The 18,427-nt window shown below is 35.1% G+C and overlaps 1 protein-coding gene across 1 annotated transcript; it reads left to right on the forward strand.

Moving 5' to 3' along the window:
• Positions 1–6,871: 6,871 nt before the first annotated feature.
• Positions 6,872–16,877, forward strand: LOC123664160 (transcription initiation factor TFIID subunit 6). The gene is given in 12 exon segments (XM_045598764.1): positions 6,872–7,259; positions 7,337–7,625; positions 7,776–7,927; positions 8,969–9,148; positions 9,512–9,681; positions 9,792–9,945; positions 10,492–10,664; positions 12,429–12,604; positions 13,352–13,470; positions 15,554–15,631; positions 15,961–16,077; positions 16,448–16,877. Coding segments are annotated over 12 exon segments (1,947 nt in total). The 5' UTR covers positions 6,872–7,022; the 3' UTR covers positions 16,550–16,877.
• Positions 16,878–18,427: the final 1,550 nt, after the last annotated feature.

Here is an 18,427-nt window from a genome sequence, read left to right on the forward strand (position 1 = left end):
ATTTTTTATAAATATTATATGTTTTTTATTTCGTCGTTAGAAAGTTGCTCAAAATTGAAAATACTTGGGGAGTTTACTACTTAATGGTAACATTTTAGTGTAATATTGTAACGTTGGTACTTTTTTATTATGTCTATGACTTGTCTTTGATAATTATTTAAAATAAAAACGTTACAAAAGCTTTTCCAAAGCTTTTAATTTATACTGTCGCACTTCTTAAGAACGAGTATTAATTGTATAATTATTTCAGATTATTAAAATTTAGAATAATACAAAGTGATGATATTATCTTGACTTAGATTTTGTGAAATACTTAGTACATAAAAGTTTAGCTCATGAAATACGTTAAAATACATAAATGTTTTTTGACATTTATTAAACAACGTTATATGAAATTTATATACATATCATTTGATAAATTTATTGTTCAACATTTGCTCCTAAGCGCTCAGATCCAGCTGTGTGAAAAAATAACAACAAATTAATCTATTTATTATTACATATAATAAAATGGTAGGAAAGTCAAAACTGTACATTGAATATTTTTTTAAAAGAATACTTGGGGTGTGATCTACAATCGATACCGAAGCCAAAAATATAGTTTTTAGAATTTTTGGCTGTTTGTCTGTTCGTCTGTATGTATGTCCGGGATAAACTCAAAAAGTACCGCATGGATTTACTTCAAATTTGGCACGAATATTATTAAGAAGTCGGGTCAACATATAGGCTACATATTATCATGCTATCACCCACCGGGAACGAGCAGTGAACCTTTATTTCCTCAACGCATTCTGTAACAACGTGTAATCTAACGACGCATATTTGAATGTTGTTGTTATTATGTTAATAACCATGCTATATAAGTTACCTTCACACTGTAAAAATCACGCAATATAAGTAACTAAGCCGATAAACATAATTAAATGAATATAAGTAGACAAGACAATTTTAAAGCAGCGCCATCTATGAGATTTTTCTGTAGATATGAAATATAAAGAAGAAACGGGTAAATGAATGTTATTTTAAAAGGTAAAATCGTAGGTATTTTTGGTGCTGTATAGCGCTCACGCAGACGACGTTGCGGGCAGCAGCTAGTACTATATACGCAAAATAAAATTTAAAAATCAAAATTAAAAAAACTTAAGTAACAAATAATTATTTTGCAACATAAAAACTAGGAATTGTCATAACTATTAGTAGTTTTAATCTAATCAAGTTTTTTGACTTCGGCGCGACAAAGCGAGCCCTGCAGTCACCATCCCGTATGCCCAGTGTGGTGACTATAGGCAAAACACATTATAATGTCTGGCGCGAACTTGGGGAGGCCTATGTCCAGTAGTGGAGTATGATAGGCTGAAGTGAGGTTAATGATAAAATTATGATTGTTACTTAGCAAAAACAGACATAAATTTAAAGAGCTACGGCTCCGTTACAAAATCAGATTTTGATATTTAGTGTAATTTTGGAATAACACGGCTATCACGTAGGTGCGTTAAAATGAGAGCCGTTTTTCCTTGGTATCGATAAGAACAATACACAAAAGAAAATCACCTTCGACACAGTTTAGAAACGAATAACTCAAAACCAGTGTTTATTTTAGACGTATTACTTCAATAGCGTTAAATTTAAGAATGTGCTCTTATTGTTACTTTAAGCTCAAATGTAAGACATTTCTTTTTTTACACAGCCGCATTTAAAAAAGTATCTTTTAATACAATATATATTGTTGTACACAAATTCGTAAGTAGTGGGTACTTCAATAACAACATATATTTTTTTTTAACTGCTTGACGTGTTACAGTGCCATAAGTCTGAGAACAATCCCAGTTGTTAATTTTAAATATATTGTTATGCGCATTAGCTGAAAATAACGATTCTTAATAGAGTACCTAGTAAGCGGTCATTCATCGGATTGTCCAGGCTCATAACATGCTCAGCTTATATCCGGAGTTCCATCTTTCATAAAATGTTTCCAGTACCTCTAAGTTTTAATAACTTAATTCGTAACTGCACGGACAAATCCCTTAGTCTCCCCAAAGAGGTTCCCGTGCTGTAGCCAGGATACAGAACTGGAACTATATCTGGGTGTGTCACTAGAACTTTATAGAATCACCCATGTAATTTTTTGCTCTTCTATATTGCCACGGGGTTCACGGTACTCATTACTATAGATTACACCATTCTCTTTGCATAAGAACAGTGGAGTAAAACACTTATCAACGTAATAATAACCTTGTGTATATCACTCTTGATGTTTAGAAATATTCTCTGAGATTATACACCACACGATTGTGGAGGCACGTTTAAAAAGCCAAGTTTTATTTGTTAGTATTGTTATTACAAATGTTATGAATTTCATTACATAATTGAGTTTTTTTTTTACTTCAATAAAACGTCTGGTGAGAGAAAATATATTCTGTTCAGCTACTTAATGGTTATATTTGATTAATTCAATAATACTTACTTTTAAATTATGGTTGGTTGAAACAGCTATTCTTTATAAAAATAATTATTATCATAAAATAATTAATTATTTCCCTATGAATTGTGAAACTACTAAAGGTTATTGAAAGGTTGTTTGTAAACTAAACGAGTGTGCTTTATAGACCACACGACTGAAGTAAAACTTCTTAAGCCCCATCTAGCTTATATCTCAAATTCCGTCAGTCAATTTCCGGTCGCGACACCTGAACACACTTTTCGCAACACTCTCGTCACGTATTCAATAGCTTACTCCTCAAGTCAAGCGTGCACAAAGAAGTTTTATTTCAATAAATATTGAGTAGACCTCTGGTAGACCGGACTCCCCCGAGCGCGAGCTTCCCTAATCTATCGCAGGGTTGAATTCAACTGGAGCACTCAGTTTCCCGTGCCACACGCACGGCTCTGTCCTCGCATCTACCGCGTAATATGATTCGTTAAGTGCGCGCTACTTGAAACGTAGTTTTTGCTCATAGCTAACAAGTTTCTACACTTAGAGCAAAAACGCTTATATTATTTTGAAGAGTATAAACTAAGCTTTAATTTACCGTATCAAAAGTATTATGCATGTGCGTATATCAATTATAAAATCGCGGTTATTTGAAAGGGAGGGAGAAACACTGGTCTTGGAGCAAAAACATGTCGAAAAAATGTAGTATTATGATACATTTGTCGTTGATTCTACTTAATCTGTTTCGTAACAGTAACTCTAACAGCAAAAGAAACATATTCTGATACAGTAAAGCCTTTTTTATACTGGAAAATACACCTATTTCTAGTCTAGATTGCGAACGTACGAATCACGACATTTCAATTACACAATTGTAAAGCAATTACCGTAGGCACGGGGTTTGTACTTCATAGTTTATTTAGAAAAACTAATCAAAATTAGTATTGAAGATTAACAACGCAACGATAAAACTAAAAACAATATTTTTTGGGCAATAATATGTGAAGAGGGCGAGTAAGTAGAATATTTTTTTGAAAGCAAATTATACATATTTTACGTATCTTCGACAAATAGTATTATAAATATTCATAAAGTACGCAAAATACACTTTGCATCGGTGTATAACAAGTATACAATTTCATTACAAAGAAAGAATAAGAAAACTCAATCAAAACATTTAGCATAACGGTGCAGAAATTGGCGGGTACGGGGAGACTTTGACCGGTTGAATCTTGCTAAATTTTTATGAAGATTAAATGAATGTTTTGTCCAATCGGTGTCTAATTTCGTGCTAAATGTATTAAAATACGTTTGTAAACTATTTTAAGCTCTATTTTTGTCATATATGGTTTCAAAACGAATTAGTTATCTGGGGTTGAATTCAAACCCGTGGTAAACTGCGAAGACAAAATTTGTGGTGTTAATTCAACCCCGTGGGAGACTACAGAGTACAAAACTTATGAGATCATGACATATGCGTAGAAAAATAATCTGGCGTTGAACCCTGCGGTAAACAAGTCATTAAGATCGATAAAAATGTCCTCTAGTGTTGTTTTTAGACCCTACATTGTTCATTAACTTACACATGGCAATGCCAATGTTTGGCAGTGAGATTCTCTTTGCTAGTAAATGGAAACTTGGAAAGCAACCTATATTGTATAATCTATCTTACAAATACAGAACATGACAACACTTTACCATATGAGAGAGAGGAAGAGAAACTAAGTTGTCAAACACAGGTCCTGCAACTACAGTAGTGGGGGTACGTCGGCCAGCGTTGCAAAAGCTACCGATTTATCGGTAGATCTACCGATTTTGGCCCTTGTCTACCGATATACCGATTTAGCAGTGCTATCTACCGAATTTTTGAATTTTCAACTAATGTAAAATAATTTTCTAAAAAAAAGGTAAAATAATATTCTTAATACGGTAACACTAAAAGAAAACGGTAACACAAAATCAATGCACGGGGACTTCTCGAAATTCTTCCCACGACGTCGAATATGACCGTTGAAATCCGCGGTGTGTTAAAACAAATTGTACTAACACATCATATAATAGAGTTTATTATTGTCTGGTGAGTATACAAGGGAAAATCCCTGAAGATAACTTTCTTCGGGCTTGTTTCTTGAATTAGGTATAGGACTAGTGATGAATTATTTTTGGATTATATCGATGGATTAGGATTAGTATTCGGATTCATTATTGACATGGGAAGATTCAATTCGCATTTAACAAATTAAATGTAGTTTCGAAATTTTGTGAAGTGTTAAGCGAATTCATCGCTAATTTATACTTCTTTCACGGCAATGTGCTATTCTATTGCACCCACGGGAAGTCGGGAATACTAATAATCTGTTTCATTATTAGTAATTTAGCAGTTGCTGCGAAGAATGAAATTATGCAATTATTATCTTTGATTTGTTTGTAATTATGATGCTTGTATGGATTACTTCTATAATTAATGTTTCTTAGTGATAAAACGTATACGCTTTTGAGTACTTTCTTTTTCCGTAATGTAAAATAATTATAATTATAAATGGAACAAAAATTTGCACGCCGTTTAAGGTAGATTATATGAGACCTAATAACACCTTATGTATTAACTATATTCATGCAAATAAAGAATTTGATTTAATTTAACGGAACAAATTTAAATAAATGAACGCATTATTGTCTTAAAATACTTTTGTTTTACTCCGAGTAAAAATCTACCGATTTCTACCGATTTTTCGGAGCCAAATATACCGATTTTTTATTTTACACTTTTGCAACACTGACGTCGGCTTGGTGTTTGTTGTGGTTTGTTTACGGCAGCCGAAGGCATGACGATCGATGGGGGTGCTGTGCAACGAAGACAGAATAACATTCTGTCTCTTTTTCTATCACACGTATAACGCCATTTATGTTTTAAAATATAATCAATTACAATGAAACGTCACTCAGGACACGGTATCGAATGTAAAGTATCGAGTACTCATGAGTAGTATCGAAAAAAAGTATCGTACTCATAAAACTATCGAAACAAAAGTATCGATACTTCTAGGTATCGAGAACAAACACAAAAGTACTCGATATCTAGACGTATTGATCATCGACTTCCAAAAAAAGGTCGTCACTTCAAATTATCGTATTAAGTTTCAGGCGACGCGACGACCAAATAAAAATCGTCGCTTCAAATTATCGTATAAATACTGAAGAACTATTTTCAAGTTTCAGTCGACGACAAAAAAAAGGTCGTCGCTTCAAATTATCGTACATTAAGTTTCAGTTAACAAAAAACAAAAGTTAATAGTACTCATTTAAAACATTCGATACCTGCCAAAACGTACTCATTAAAAGTATCAACGCAAAGTATCGACTATCGGTATCAAATGGCAATGTACTCGATACTACAAAGTATCAATACTTTTTTCGTGTCCCTGTAGTGCGTGTGTGTGCGTGTGTGTGTGTGCGTGTGTGTCGTGTGTGTGACCCACCGCACCACGTGACCACATTCATCGATACTATCGATAGCAGTAACAAAAAGTTATGACATTATCGTACTAATCTCTCAAATACTTTTAATATTTTTATCGATTTTTATTCTACTCTACGTCTCTCAAGCACAGAGCATAGCTTCTTGCATAGCATAGGAGCATAGATTAGCATTATGCGTGACCAGATTTAGTTGATTTTCTATTTTGGTAAATTTCGAGTTACCGGTAACAGTTTCTAGTAGGTAAAAATTATTTGGTATATTTTGGTACAATTCACGCTTTTCAACTATTCTGATACTTTTTTTCCTTCATATTGCAAACCTCTCGAAAAAATGCGAGGTGTTCTCCTTTTCATCGAATGAATTGAAACTTTCTCTTTCTAGTATTAGTTATTTGAGTGGGAAAGCTGTTGGAGGAATCCCATATGTATTGAAAAAATTGATTAGTTAGGTTTATCTTTAATTTTTATTCGTTTCGTAACCGTTCGTGCCGTGAGCCAGAGAGAGATTTATCGGTGGAACTCCCGATTTTAGTGAATAAATACTGATAAAATGATTTTAAATTTTAATAAACGTTGATTTTTTTAATTCACGGTGTTTTCTTTGTTCAGTTTATTGTTTTATTGTTATAATCAAGAGAACAATATTATGCTTCTTCGTTGTAACTTATCAGCAAAAAAATGTAATAGATTTTAGTATTTTTTCGTTCTCTTTTGATAGAATTCAATAGTTATCAACCTCCACAAGCAGTAGATTCGTTAAATGAAATCTGGCCACACTATTAGTATTAGAAACTCTCAAGTCTCACCATTGAAATTGGGCTTAGTTAGATGTTCCCTACTGTTACAATGTACTCTGTGGTTAGATGCAAGACTATTAGTTACATGACCTGTGTATAAGACCGTGGTTAAACTTTGTTTAAGCTATTATAGTTATTTTACTCTTTGCTTAAAACTGAAGATGACGTTTAAGTAATGGTCGAAAGAAGTGTTTTTCTGTAATTCTGCTTCGTTCTTAAGTACCTATTCAACAAAATCTTAAGTTGTAAAATTTTGTTTAAGGACTAAAAATTTTAGGTTTTTATTTCAATTTATGTGACAAAAACATTGAATTATGAGTGACACGGAATTAGTCTACGGCTCTTCCTTTACGGTAGATTCAATGAAAGTTATAGCAGAGAGTGTAGGAATCAGTAGTCTCGGTGATGATGCTGCAAAAGAAATAGGTGACGATATAACATACAGGCTCAAAGTAATCGTCCAGGATGCTATGAAGTTTATGCATCATTCAAAGCGTCAAAAACTTTCTATAACTGACATAGATCATGCTCTTAAAGTAAAAAATATTGAGGTACAAATATAGGACACATATTGATAATTACAATAATCTTTGTAGATAGTGAACTTAATTTATGTTTTTGTTTCTAGCCTCAATATGGGTTCATTCAACCTGACTCGTTGCCATTCAGGTTTGCTTCAGGAGGTGGAAGAGAGTTACATTTTGTTGAGGAGAAGGAAATTGATTTGTCTGAGATATTGTCAGCTCCTCCACCGAAAATCCCTCTTGATGTCTCTTTAAGAGCTCATTGGTTAAGTGTCGATGGTGTTCAGCCCACTGTTCCAGAAAATCCTCCTCCATTGTCAAAGGAATCTCAAAAACTCGAGTCTGTCGATCCTATAACAAAGCTAAGCAAACCAACCACAAAGGATGCAGTTGGTAAATAATTTTATTTATAAAGTTTTCAAATGATATTATTAATAATTTTGAGAATTGATTTAGTTTCTTTTGCATTTAATATGCTTTGTTTGTTAAGAAAATAAATATGAAATCAATTGATTTGGTTAAATATTATATATAATTTTGCAGGTAAACCAGTTTGTGGAAAGGCAGCTCGATTAAAAGCTTCAGAGTCAGTTCATGTTAAACAATTAGCGACTCATGAGTTGAGCGTGGAACAACAATTGTATTATAAAGAGATTACTGAAGCTTGTGTTGGAAGTGATGAGGGACGGCGAGCGGTAATAACATATATTCACAATTTTTTTTATGAAAAGTATAATGTATTGTAAAAAAAAATGATAAAAAAGCAATATTTTAAATTTTGGCTTAGATCTAGACTAGGTAAAACCGAATTATGGGGTTTTTGGGTGTGGAGGGTGGAGGGTCTAGGGGAATCTATACAAGGTAACACTGTCACACCTCAAAACCCCATGGTTATGGAGATATCCATGGTTAAAGTTTTGAGGTTAGAAGAAGAATTTAAAGCTATTATAATACCTTTGAGCTCGTACTGTTTGTGTTGTGTGACAAATCGACACTTTTAAACAAAATAACGCGTCAGACATAATATTCGAATAAAATTAGTAGCATTGCGTGCTAGAATATAGGTTTAGAAATTCGAAAAATACCCAAAACTGAATCGGAGCACCCCACTGTCCACGTGTGTTTCGCACGCAAGGGCGGAAGGGCTGCACTTCCAGCAGCGCCAGAGCCAAGCGTTCCTCTAACTTTCGAAATTCTTCTTCTAACCTCAAAACTTTAACCATGGATATCTCCATAACCATGGGGTTCTGAGGTGTGACAGTGGTACCAGGGGTAGCGTTCCTCACCCTCTCCCCCCCATTCACCCCACGGTCCCGAAATTCGGTTTTACCTAATCTAAAGCTTTACCTAAATTTTTATAATTATATAGTAACTGTTATTTGCAAAACAATGACAGACTTATTTCTAGAAGAGATCTCGTTCAGCCAAACTTTGCTGTAGTAAAATAATGCTAACTTATTTTATTTTATAATGTAAGACAATGCAGTGCTATAGATTATATATAGATACTTTTTTATTATTATTGCATAATAAATGTTTTCAAAAGAATGTCACTACTTTAAATGTACCAAAATATATATATTGTTCTTACATGTTAAGATGACTTCAGCCTAATGCACTCCACTGTTGGATATAGGCGGCTCGTGCATGTTCACATATATTATTATTTTAACATAGTGTTACTTTTTAATATTCAATTTAAGATTTGTGGCTTATTTTTTTTTTTTTTTAAACAGGAGGCACTTCAATCATTAGCCTGTGATCCCGGTCTACATGAGATGCTCCCCAGGATGTGTACATTTATATCAGAAGGTGTCAAAGTTAATGTAGTGCAGAATAATTTAGCACTTCTCATTTATTTGATGCGGATGGTAAAAGCTATTCTAGACAATCAGTCTTTGTATCTAGAAAAATATGTAAGTATGTCGTATAATTTTGTAATTTTGTTATTTAATTAATATATATTTTTTACTAGCATCAATAAATTGTATTAATATTAACCATTTGTTAGAACTCTTCAAACATGATCTAATTTTTTAACAATTATCTACTTAATAATAAAAGTTAGTAACTGCTAATAAAAATAACAACATTAACATTAACATTTAAATATTATCAGTTATATATTGTTGTTTTTTTTTTTTTAATTTTTAAAATAATAATGTGGTGTATTCATCCTTGGAAGGATGTTTAAAATTACTAAAGCTAATATAAGTATTGTTTATTGTAAGTTGTAATTATCTAATTTCAAATGTATTTCAATTATTCAAATATTTTAGCTTCATGAGCTGATTCCCTCTGTATCAACTTGCATAGTATCAAGGCAGTTGTGTGTTCGCCCAGAAGTTGACAATCACTGGGCACTGCGAGATTTTGCTGCACGTCTTATGGCTCAAATATGTAAAACATTTAATACTTCCACAAATAATTTACAAACCCGAGTCACAAGGTAAGATGTGGTAAATAATTTTATATCAAGTGATATATTGTTAAATATAGGAAATGGTTTTAGTATTTTTAAATATGTTTTTCTGTGATCTAGATATATACTTTTTACAGATTATTTGCAAAAGCTTTGCAATGTCCATCACAGACAAACAATGAAAGTGGACCATCTATGGTAGCCTCAATGAAAGAGTCTGAGAAAACACCTCTAGCATCATTATATGGTGCTGTACAGGGCTTAGCTGAACTAGGACCTGAAGTTATAAAGGTAAACTATGATTTTTGGAGATAAATAATTTATTTTATTTTAAAAATAATTCATATATTGATGTAAAGTTGAGCTTTATAAATGCTCAGTAACTAAATCATAAAACGGACAGAGATGGTAGCACGTTTAACTAATGACCTATCTATACTTAATATTATACAGCTGAACAGTTTGTTTGTTTGTATGTGCTTATATAACGGAACTACTAGTGTGAGTTGAAACATTGTTTTTGTGATAGGCCATTTACTAAGGGAGATTGTTTTCCTCCATTTGTGGGGCAGCTAGTTTTAACATAAAAGAGTAATAGTAAATTGTATTCACAAATAATCAAATAATATACCACATAAATAACATTGGCTGTTTGTCTTTGAATTTTTAAAAATTTTTAGTTGTTTAGTTCTTACATTAAAAGTAACCGTAAAATGGTGCACAAAGTTTGGTTAATGTGACTTGACCCCCATTTCCCTGGCTAAAGTTCCCTTGTATGATGGTGCATGGAGCTGTACCAAGCTTTCAAGTGACTATTGTGTCCAATTGTTCTGGCAGGTGTTCATCCTACCTCGCGTGCGGTGGCTGGGCGAGCGCGTGGAGGGCGCCCTCAGCGGTATCGGCGGCGCGGACCGGCTGGCGGCCGGCAACCTCAAGCACCAGCTACTAAAGGTGCTGGCCCCCGTTGTACGCCAGCTGCGCCAACCGCCCGACCTGCCCGAGGACTACAAGTATGCTTCTATTATAAATAAATATTTTCTTTTTTTACATCTATGCCGAAAAACAAGCGTACGACACCTAATAATAATAATAATAAATATAAATATTTACACAATACACACACGGTCGTCTGTTCCTAAAGTAAGCAACTTAATGCTTGTGTTATAGGTAACAGCCGACTGGTATATAGCTACATTTTTTTTTTTTTCGATAAACATACTTATATATAATACATATATAAATATATAAATAAATATTTATATTACACCCAGACTCGGGGTGCGAATCGAACCCACAACCCTCGGAGCAGAAAGCAGGGTCACTACAAACTGCGCCAACGGGCTAGTCAAATGTTAATAATGTTAAGCAAGTACTGTAGCTTATGGACGCCTGAAACACCAGAAGCATCCCAAGCGCTTAGCCATCTGTACCCCCTCGACCTGGCATAGAATCTCTGGCCACCTTACTCACCACAGTAACACAACACTGCTTGAGAGCAGTATTATTCAGATGATGTGATCTCCTATAAATAAGAAAGAATTAATAAACGCTTCACACTCAACGGATCCCCGGAAACACACACAGTACACAAACACAACGCCCAGACCACGACTAACAGATGTTAGTCGCTCGAAACCTAACAATTCGATGACAAATAGTCTAAACTAACCTAACTAAGCAACATAGATGAATTTAAAAATAAAATTCAGAAAATAAAACTTTTATAAAATTACTTAATATATAATCAAAATATTGCGTTTCGGATACAACCGTTCGGAAACGATGTCTGCCCAAATAATTAGGCTCGGGTAAAAGACTTAGGTAGGCATGTGATACTAATGAAAAAATAAATAGTAGATAATAAATAAGTAGGAGCAGTCTCCCAACGTGATCTATTTTTTTTTTAGAATTATTAATATTCGTACATACTTAGGTACTTTAAGATTGAGTTTCTTTAATTATTTTTTACTTTTTAAAGGCAACTCAGGTTATTGTGTCGGGGGTTTTTTAAAATTTTTAATTTAATTTTTTGAAGGATCTCTTGATCATTTGTTTTTTAATTGTCTGAAATTAACTGTATCACTATGTCACATATCACATATGATATGCTTCCCAAAAACATTCCGCGGCCAGTTAATGTTTGTTTTCTTCTAACTTTAGTGCCATCTTCTTTTTGTGCTGTCTTAGCTAAGTTTATTAGAACCAATGATATAAAATTATAATATACCAATAAATTAAAATTAAGTAATCATGTCAAATATTTTCAATTAACTGCAGCTTAAGCTAGCTTATCCCACTATTGTACTGTCAAAAATGGACCATCTCCGGACTTCAATACACTTTCAGCACTTGTCATTGGCAAAATCATTGGCGAAAAGCTGATGGAGCCATAGTCTTAAAAGAAGAAGAAGAATTTAATTTTTATTAAACTTCTAGATGCATTTTTGAAATAAAAATATTTTTTTTCAAATTTGGATTGAATAGGCCAGAAATTTTTAATCAACGCAATCTCGTTTTTTTTTTCTAATATACTAAAATAAATATAAAATAATTTCCATCCACTTAATCGCTTACTGATCACTGACTGGTAAATATCACATTAAAATTGGTGTGAAAATCAACCTAACAGCGACATTGTAGATATATTTTACATCGCCGATCGCTCACCAGAAACGGCAATTTCGAAAGCAAAAATGACACATTTTCCGCAACGGCTCGGCTGCTGCACACCGAGCGGTCGAGCGGTGGGTGAGTGACACGGTGGCCGTCCGCAGGCGCGATTACGGCTACCTGGGCCCCGGGCTGCAGCAGCTGGTGAGCAAGCAGCGCGCGTCGCCGGCGGGCGGCGGCGGCGGCGGCGCGGTGGCGCTGCTGGCCTGCACGCCGCCGCTGCTGGCCGCGCCCTCCGCGCCCGCGCCGCCCAAGCCCATCGGTAGCCTCTGCTCTCTTTGTTAAACATATACTTCTTTTGACGCCTTAGGGACAAGTGACAGTACGCGCACTCCGTCACAAAAACCCGACACCCTGAAGATAGCTAGTCAACAAAGAAGAAGCTGGCAACGTGAAGTTAGCTAGACAATGAAGTAACTGAGGTAGGGCACAGCAGGAATTTCCTGCTCAAAATCTGGAGCAGCCCGACTGGGGTAGTCCCCTGACTGTACTAACTGGTAGACTGGGGTGGGGTAGCCTCGACCTTACAGAAGATCACAGCTAAATAATACTGTTTTCAAGCAGTATTGTTTTCCTGTTGGTGAGCAAGGTGACCAGAGCTCCTGGATTGGGGATTGGGTCGGCAACGCGCTTGCGATGCTTCTGGTGTTTCAGGCGTCTATAAGCTACGGTAATCTCTTACCATCAGGTGAGCCGTACGCTTGTTTGCCGACCTAGTGACATAAAAAAATGAAGTATAACTTCTTACGTGCTTACATAAGTACACACATTTTTATTTTTATTTTTATGGTAAGCAATTACCGTAACCTATAATACAATTGAATATATTTGAAGTAGCTGATATCAGTATACGAACCTCTCCATACCCATATTCGAGTTTGTCTATTTTTGGCGAGAAAACTTACTTCAACTTGCATATGATTCAAATAACATTGTAACGAAAAGAAAAAAAAATTTAAATTTTACACTGCTATTTTTTTAATAAAATTATACTGTTACGAATCTAAAATTATTTATTTTTATCTAGAATCGGTAGCGTCTCGTAACATGGTCATCACCGCGTCCCCCACGCCGCAGTCCCCGGCGCCCGCGACTCCGCCTCCTCAGAAGTTTGTTATCGTGGCGTCGCAACAGAAACCCCAACAGGTAACTTGTATAGGCTAATTAAATTTTACTTTTACCTTTCAAAGATGTTATCCGGCGTTATAAAATGATTAGAATATGTGTGACGAAATAAGAACAAAATAACATGTGTGAATTCAGGCTCATATAATTAATACGAATTTTTTTTATATATGTTTATTACGTTGAACTATTTAACGACTTACAACAGATTTACATTGAATTCAGTATTATATCAGGTTTGTAGGAAATATTGATAAAGGACGTAAACTGGAAGGAGATAGTATAACTCTCAAACAGCTAAAAATATTATAAAGAAGTCCTGAAAACAGTTGGTTTATAACTGATCTTAAAACTCTTACTGAGTTAAACAATTGCGTTTTGTACGTTCGATTCTTCTGGAACATTTGCATGCAATTATAGAATAAGACGCCTTATTTATCTTAGCAGAGCAGCTTTCGGAAACTTCCTGACTGAAAATTATAATAAAAGCTCTATAGCAGCGTTATTTATTTTGTGATAGAAAGAACTATCTAGTTGTTGATGTAGGTGTATTTTTAACCGACCGAAAAAAGGAGAAGGCTCTCAATTCGATTGATTTTTATTTTTTTGTATGTAATAAATATGAATAAATATCGTATAAGATGGTCGTCTGTTCCTATGATAAGCAACTTTATGCCTGTTTTACAGGTAACAGCCGACTGTTATAATATTTTTTAAAATATAAATAGAAATAATACATATGTAATAATATTACACCCATATTTAAATAATACGTAAATACAAATGTTACACCCAGACTCAGGCGGGAATCGTACTCTCTCTCTCTGTGTGGCCTCAGAACTTTTGACTGGATGGACCGATTTCGATGATTTGTTTTTAATCGAAAAATTTTGCGTGTCAGGTCCCATTTAAATTTATTTGAGATCTTACAAGTAGTTTTTGAGTTATATCTAATAATGCGTATTTGCGTGACTATCTTTTTGTCGACCTACGTTGTATTTATACCTCATAACTTTTAACTGGGATTTTAATGTTTTTTACTTTAATCGAAAGTGACAACCACACTGACCACCGCCAAGTAGTGAAAGGTCGCGTGTGCCGTGTAGGCGGCGCCTAAACACCGACGGTCGCGGGTTCGATTCCCGCTCAGAGTGGATATTTGTGTTTATACAAATACTCTTTATGTTATTTATTGTAATATTTAATAAAGCCGAGGATAAAATAGGAATACCTTCCTATTTTATCCTCGGCTGTCTACCAAAACATTAAAATTTTTGAGTAACTTAATATTTTAACTAAGTTAAGTTTGCTTATAACACTGGGTTACTTAAGTTTGTAATCTAAGTTCCTAATGTTAAGATGTAAATTTTTATTTTATTGCTTGATATTTTTGCTACCGCCCCAAAAATGGCGTGAACTCATGTGTGTTGCCCATAGTCACCACGGTGGACAGGCGGGTTGGTGACCGCGGGGTTGGCTTTGTTGCACCAAAGTGGTTATCTCACCATCGGTCGGCTTTATAACTTCCAAGCTGGAAGTGGAACTGTGTTATCTCTTAGTCGCCTCTTACGACACCCACGGGAAGAGAGGGATGACTATATTTTTTAATGCCGTAGCCACACGGATACCTGTTTTGCTACCTTAACTTTCTTTTATTATCATTAAGTTTTTTTTTAAATGATATTATTTTGACTTTCATTAAGTGTGTGTATTACCTTATGGCGAAATAAATGTTTTCATTTCATTTCAAACTGTCGGTCCACGTTTTATATATCCCCAAAATTCGCATTAATAATAATAAATTCTTTATTGGACCAAATACTTTACAATTTCATAATCCACCAAATTGCGTTACCGGTGGAATTGGAGCAGCGTGGTGGATTAAGCTCTGATCCTTCTTCTACATGGGGAAAGAGGGCTATGCCCGGCAGTGGGATATTACAGGCTGAAGCGTAAGCGTAAGCGAAAGTTAATGCTTGTCACATGGTCCCAATAAAATTTAATCGATTGACGTTGTATTACTTGTCAAATCAGAATCGATATAAATTTATCGTTAATGTTATGAAAGGAAATGAATTGTACATCTACATTTTTTTTTTCGCAGACTCAACCGGCTAGCGGTGCAAGCCATATCGTTGTGCACAGTTCTCAACCCACAATAGTTCGGAGCCAAAATGTACAGGTAACACGAAATTAGTATATTAGTCTATGTATCTTGATTGATCTATTTATGTAGCTTAATAAGAAAGTACACAAATATCATGTTGTGCATTTATATCCTTTTTCTACATAAGGAATGTGAAGCATTATGAAGTAGTATAAAAATATTTGAATACTTTAAAAGATAAAAAAAGTTTTGATCAAAATTCACACAAATATTTTATCGATTCACGATAAATGTTTTAAAAAAATCCCTAGCTAGCGATGCCAATTGTTATCAAAAGCACACACAGAACTGTGGGGAGTTCGTAGTTCTGGTAGACAGTAGTGGTAACGCGGTCTGTGTTGTAGTCGGTGGTGGTGACGAGCGGACCGGCGGGCGCGCAACCCCCGCAAAAAGTGGTGGTGGTGGGCGTTCACCCCTCGCACCAGGCGCTGCCCGTGGCTTCGTCCGCAGGTGTTAGCCAGGTAATGATATCACAAGGGCTCATACGCTTTTGAGGTACTTCTGTATAAGAATAGCCTTTTTTATACGATAAGGGCGACAAACAAGCGTACGGCTCCAAATCTAGAGCAGCCCATCTGGAGAAGTACCCCAACCTTACAGAAGATCACAGGTAAGTAATACTGCTTCCAAGTAGTATTGTGTCACTGTGGTGAGAAAGGTGGTCATTGATTCTAGGAAGTATCATAGGTAGGGTTAGCAACGCTCAAGCGATGCCTCTCGTATTGCAAGAGTCCATATGTTATAGTAACCGTTTACCATCAGGTGGTCATCCATACGCTTGTTTACCACCCTATTCGTATTAAGAAATTAACTGTTGTGAACGGTTCGCAGGCGCCGGTGTCGGTAGTCGCCAAGCCGGTGTTCGTGCGCAGCGGCTCCGCCCCTCAGCCACAGCCCCCGCCCGAACTGGACGACCTGTCTCACCTCGCCTGACAGCCCCGGAACATTAGCTTCGTCATCAAGGAATTACGCAAGCCGAGCCCCTGACCGCGCCTGTTTCTGCTGTGCCGCGCGCCCGGCCCCGCCCGCCTCGCCCGCCCCGACGGAGACGCACAGCCCTAGCTTACAGACTCGTTCATTTCTTGACACTAGTTATTCATTAGGGGTCGTTATTTAATCACATGTTTTCTTATGAATTGAGGTCTTAGACTACCCGATGGAGAGCCATACCCAAAAAGCATGTGTAATTTATGTGCAAAGTAAATTGAAATTTTAATTAAGCATCGTGATACCAATTTAATTTGTAGACAGACAGTTGCAGGGTGTTTGTTGGTTATTTTTAACCGACTTCCAAAAAAGGAGGAGGTTCTCAATTCGACTGTATTATTATTATTATTTTTTTAATGTATGTTACATCAGAACTTTTGACTGGGTGGACCGATTTCGACAAATTTTGTTTTAATCGAAAGGTGGTATGTGTCAATTGGTCCCATTTAAATTTATTTGAGATCTAACAACTACTTTTCGAGTTATATCTAATAATGCGTTTTTACTTGAAGCTTTTTTCGTCGACCTACGTTATATTATACCGCATAACTTTCTACTACATGTACCGATTTTGATAATTCTTTTTTTGTTGGAAAGAGGATATCCCTAGTTTGGTACCATGATGGAAACCAGGATCTGATGATGGGATCCCAGAGAAATCGAGGGAAACTCTCGAAAATCCGCAATAACTTTTTAATGGGTATACCGATTTTGATAATTTTTAATTTAATCGAAAGCTGATGTTAACTGATGTAACTTTGATTACGCGTAGTTACTTGACTATTTTTTCGTCGATCTACGTTGTATTTACTCGTCGATGTAATTGAAGTCGGTTTTTTTTCGTTTGCGAGCAAACATAATTATTTGGATTAGATATCGCAGATTCAACAAAAAATAATTATACGTGATATCTGAATATATTCATGTGATTTTTTGTGTTGCTTTTCCGGACGAACCAACCCCCCCTAGAATCCCTCTCGAGCCTCATCTAATATCTTTAAACGAGCAATTCTTGTATATATATATATATATATATATATATATATATATATATATATATATATATATATAATTTGAATCTCGGAAACGGCTCCAACAGGAATTTCGGGGGACGATAAATTCATCTAGCTAGGATTCATTTTTAGAAAATGTCGATTTATCTCTGTTTTTAAGCAGTGTTCAAATGGCTACACTATCTTTAGAATACGAAGGTAAATTTCGCAATTGTCAATAAAGTTGTAATAGCTCAGGTGGGTAATCGGCCGGTCGGGATCAACCGAGAAGACCGCGGTTCAAATGCCCATGTCTTGTCGATGTCGATGTCGATTATTATTATTTTTTCCTTTTTTTTCTAATTGCACTCATGATTTTTTATTTCAATAAACAGTTCATATTTTTTATTATTAATTCGGTAAAATCAGAAAATATTATTCATATTTTATCAATATGTAATTTGTATTTAAATGATTTTTTCAAAAAAACACGATTTACTAAAAATACCGAGCTAAGCTCGGTCACCCCGGTACTGTGATTGATGGACGACTACTTAATAATTTCGGTTTAGGTATGATACGTTATATTGTAATCCTCTGATATTATATTGACGTTAAGAATCCTTGTATCGATTAAATGTAGCCGATTTTTTGTATGATAAATAAAGTACGATGTGTATGTACATTTTAATTAGTATAATATGTGTCTCGATGTATTATAAGTTTTGTATTTTATAATCACATATTGATAAGTTTTGTATTTTATATTAATTTTCCGGATAATCTAGATAATTGTAACGGTCGTTTAAGGCCGAGCGCGGTAGATGCTGTG

The sequence above is a fragment of the Melitaea cinxia genome, chromosome 2, assembly GCF_905220565.1.
Source record: "Melitaea cinxia chromosome 2, ilMelCinx1.1, whole genome shotgun sequence".
NCBI classification, from domain to species: Eukaryota; Metazoa; Arthropoda; class Insecta; order Lepidoptera; family Nymphalidae; genus Melitaea; species Melitaea cinxia.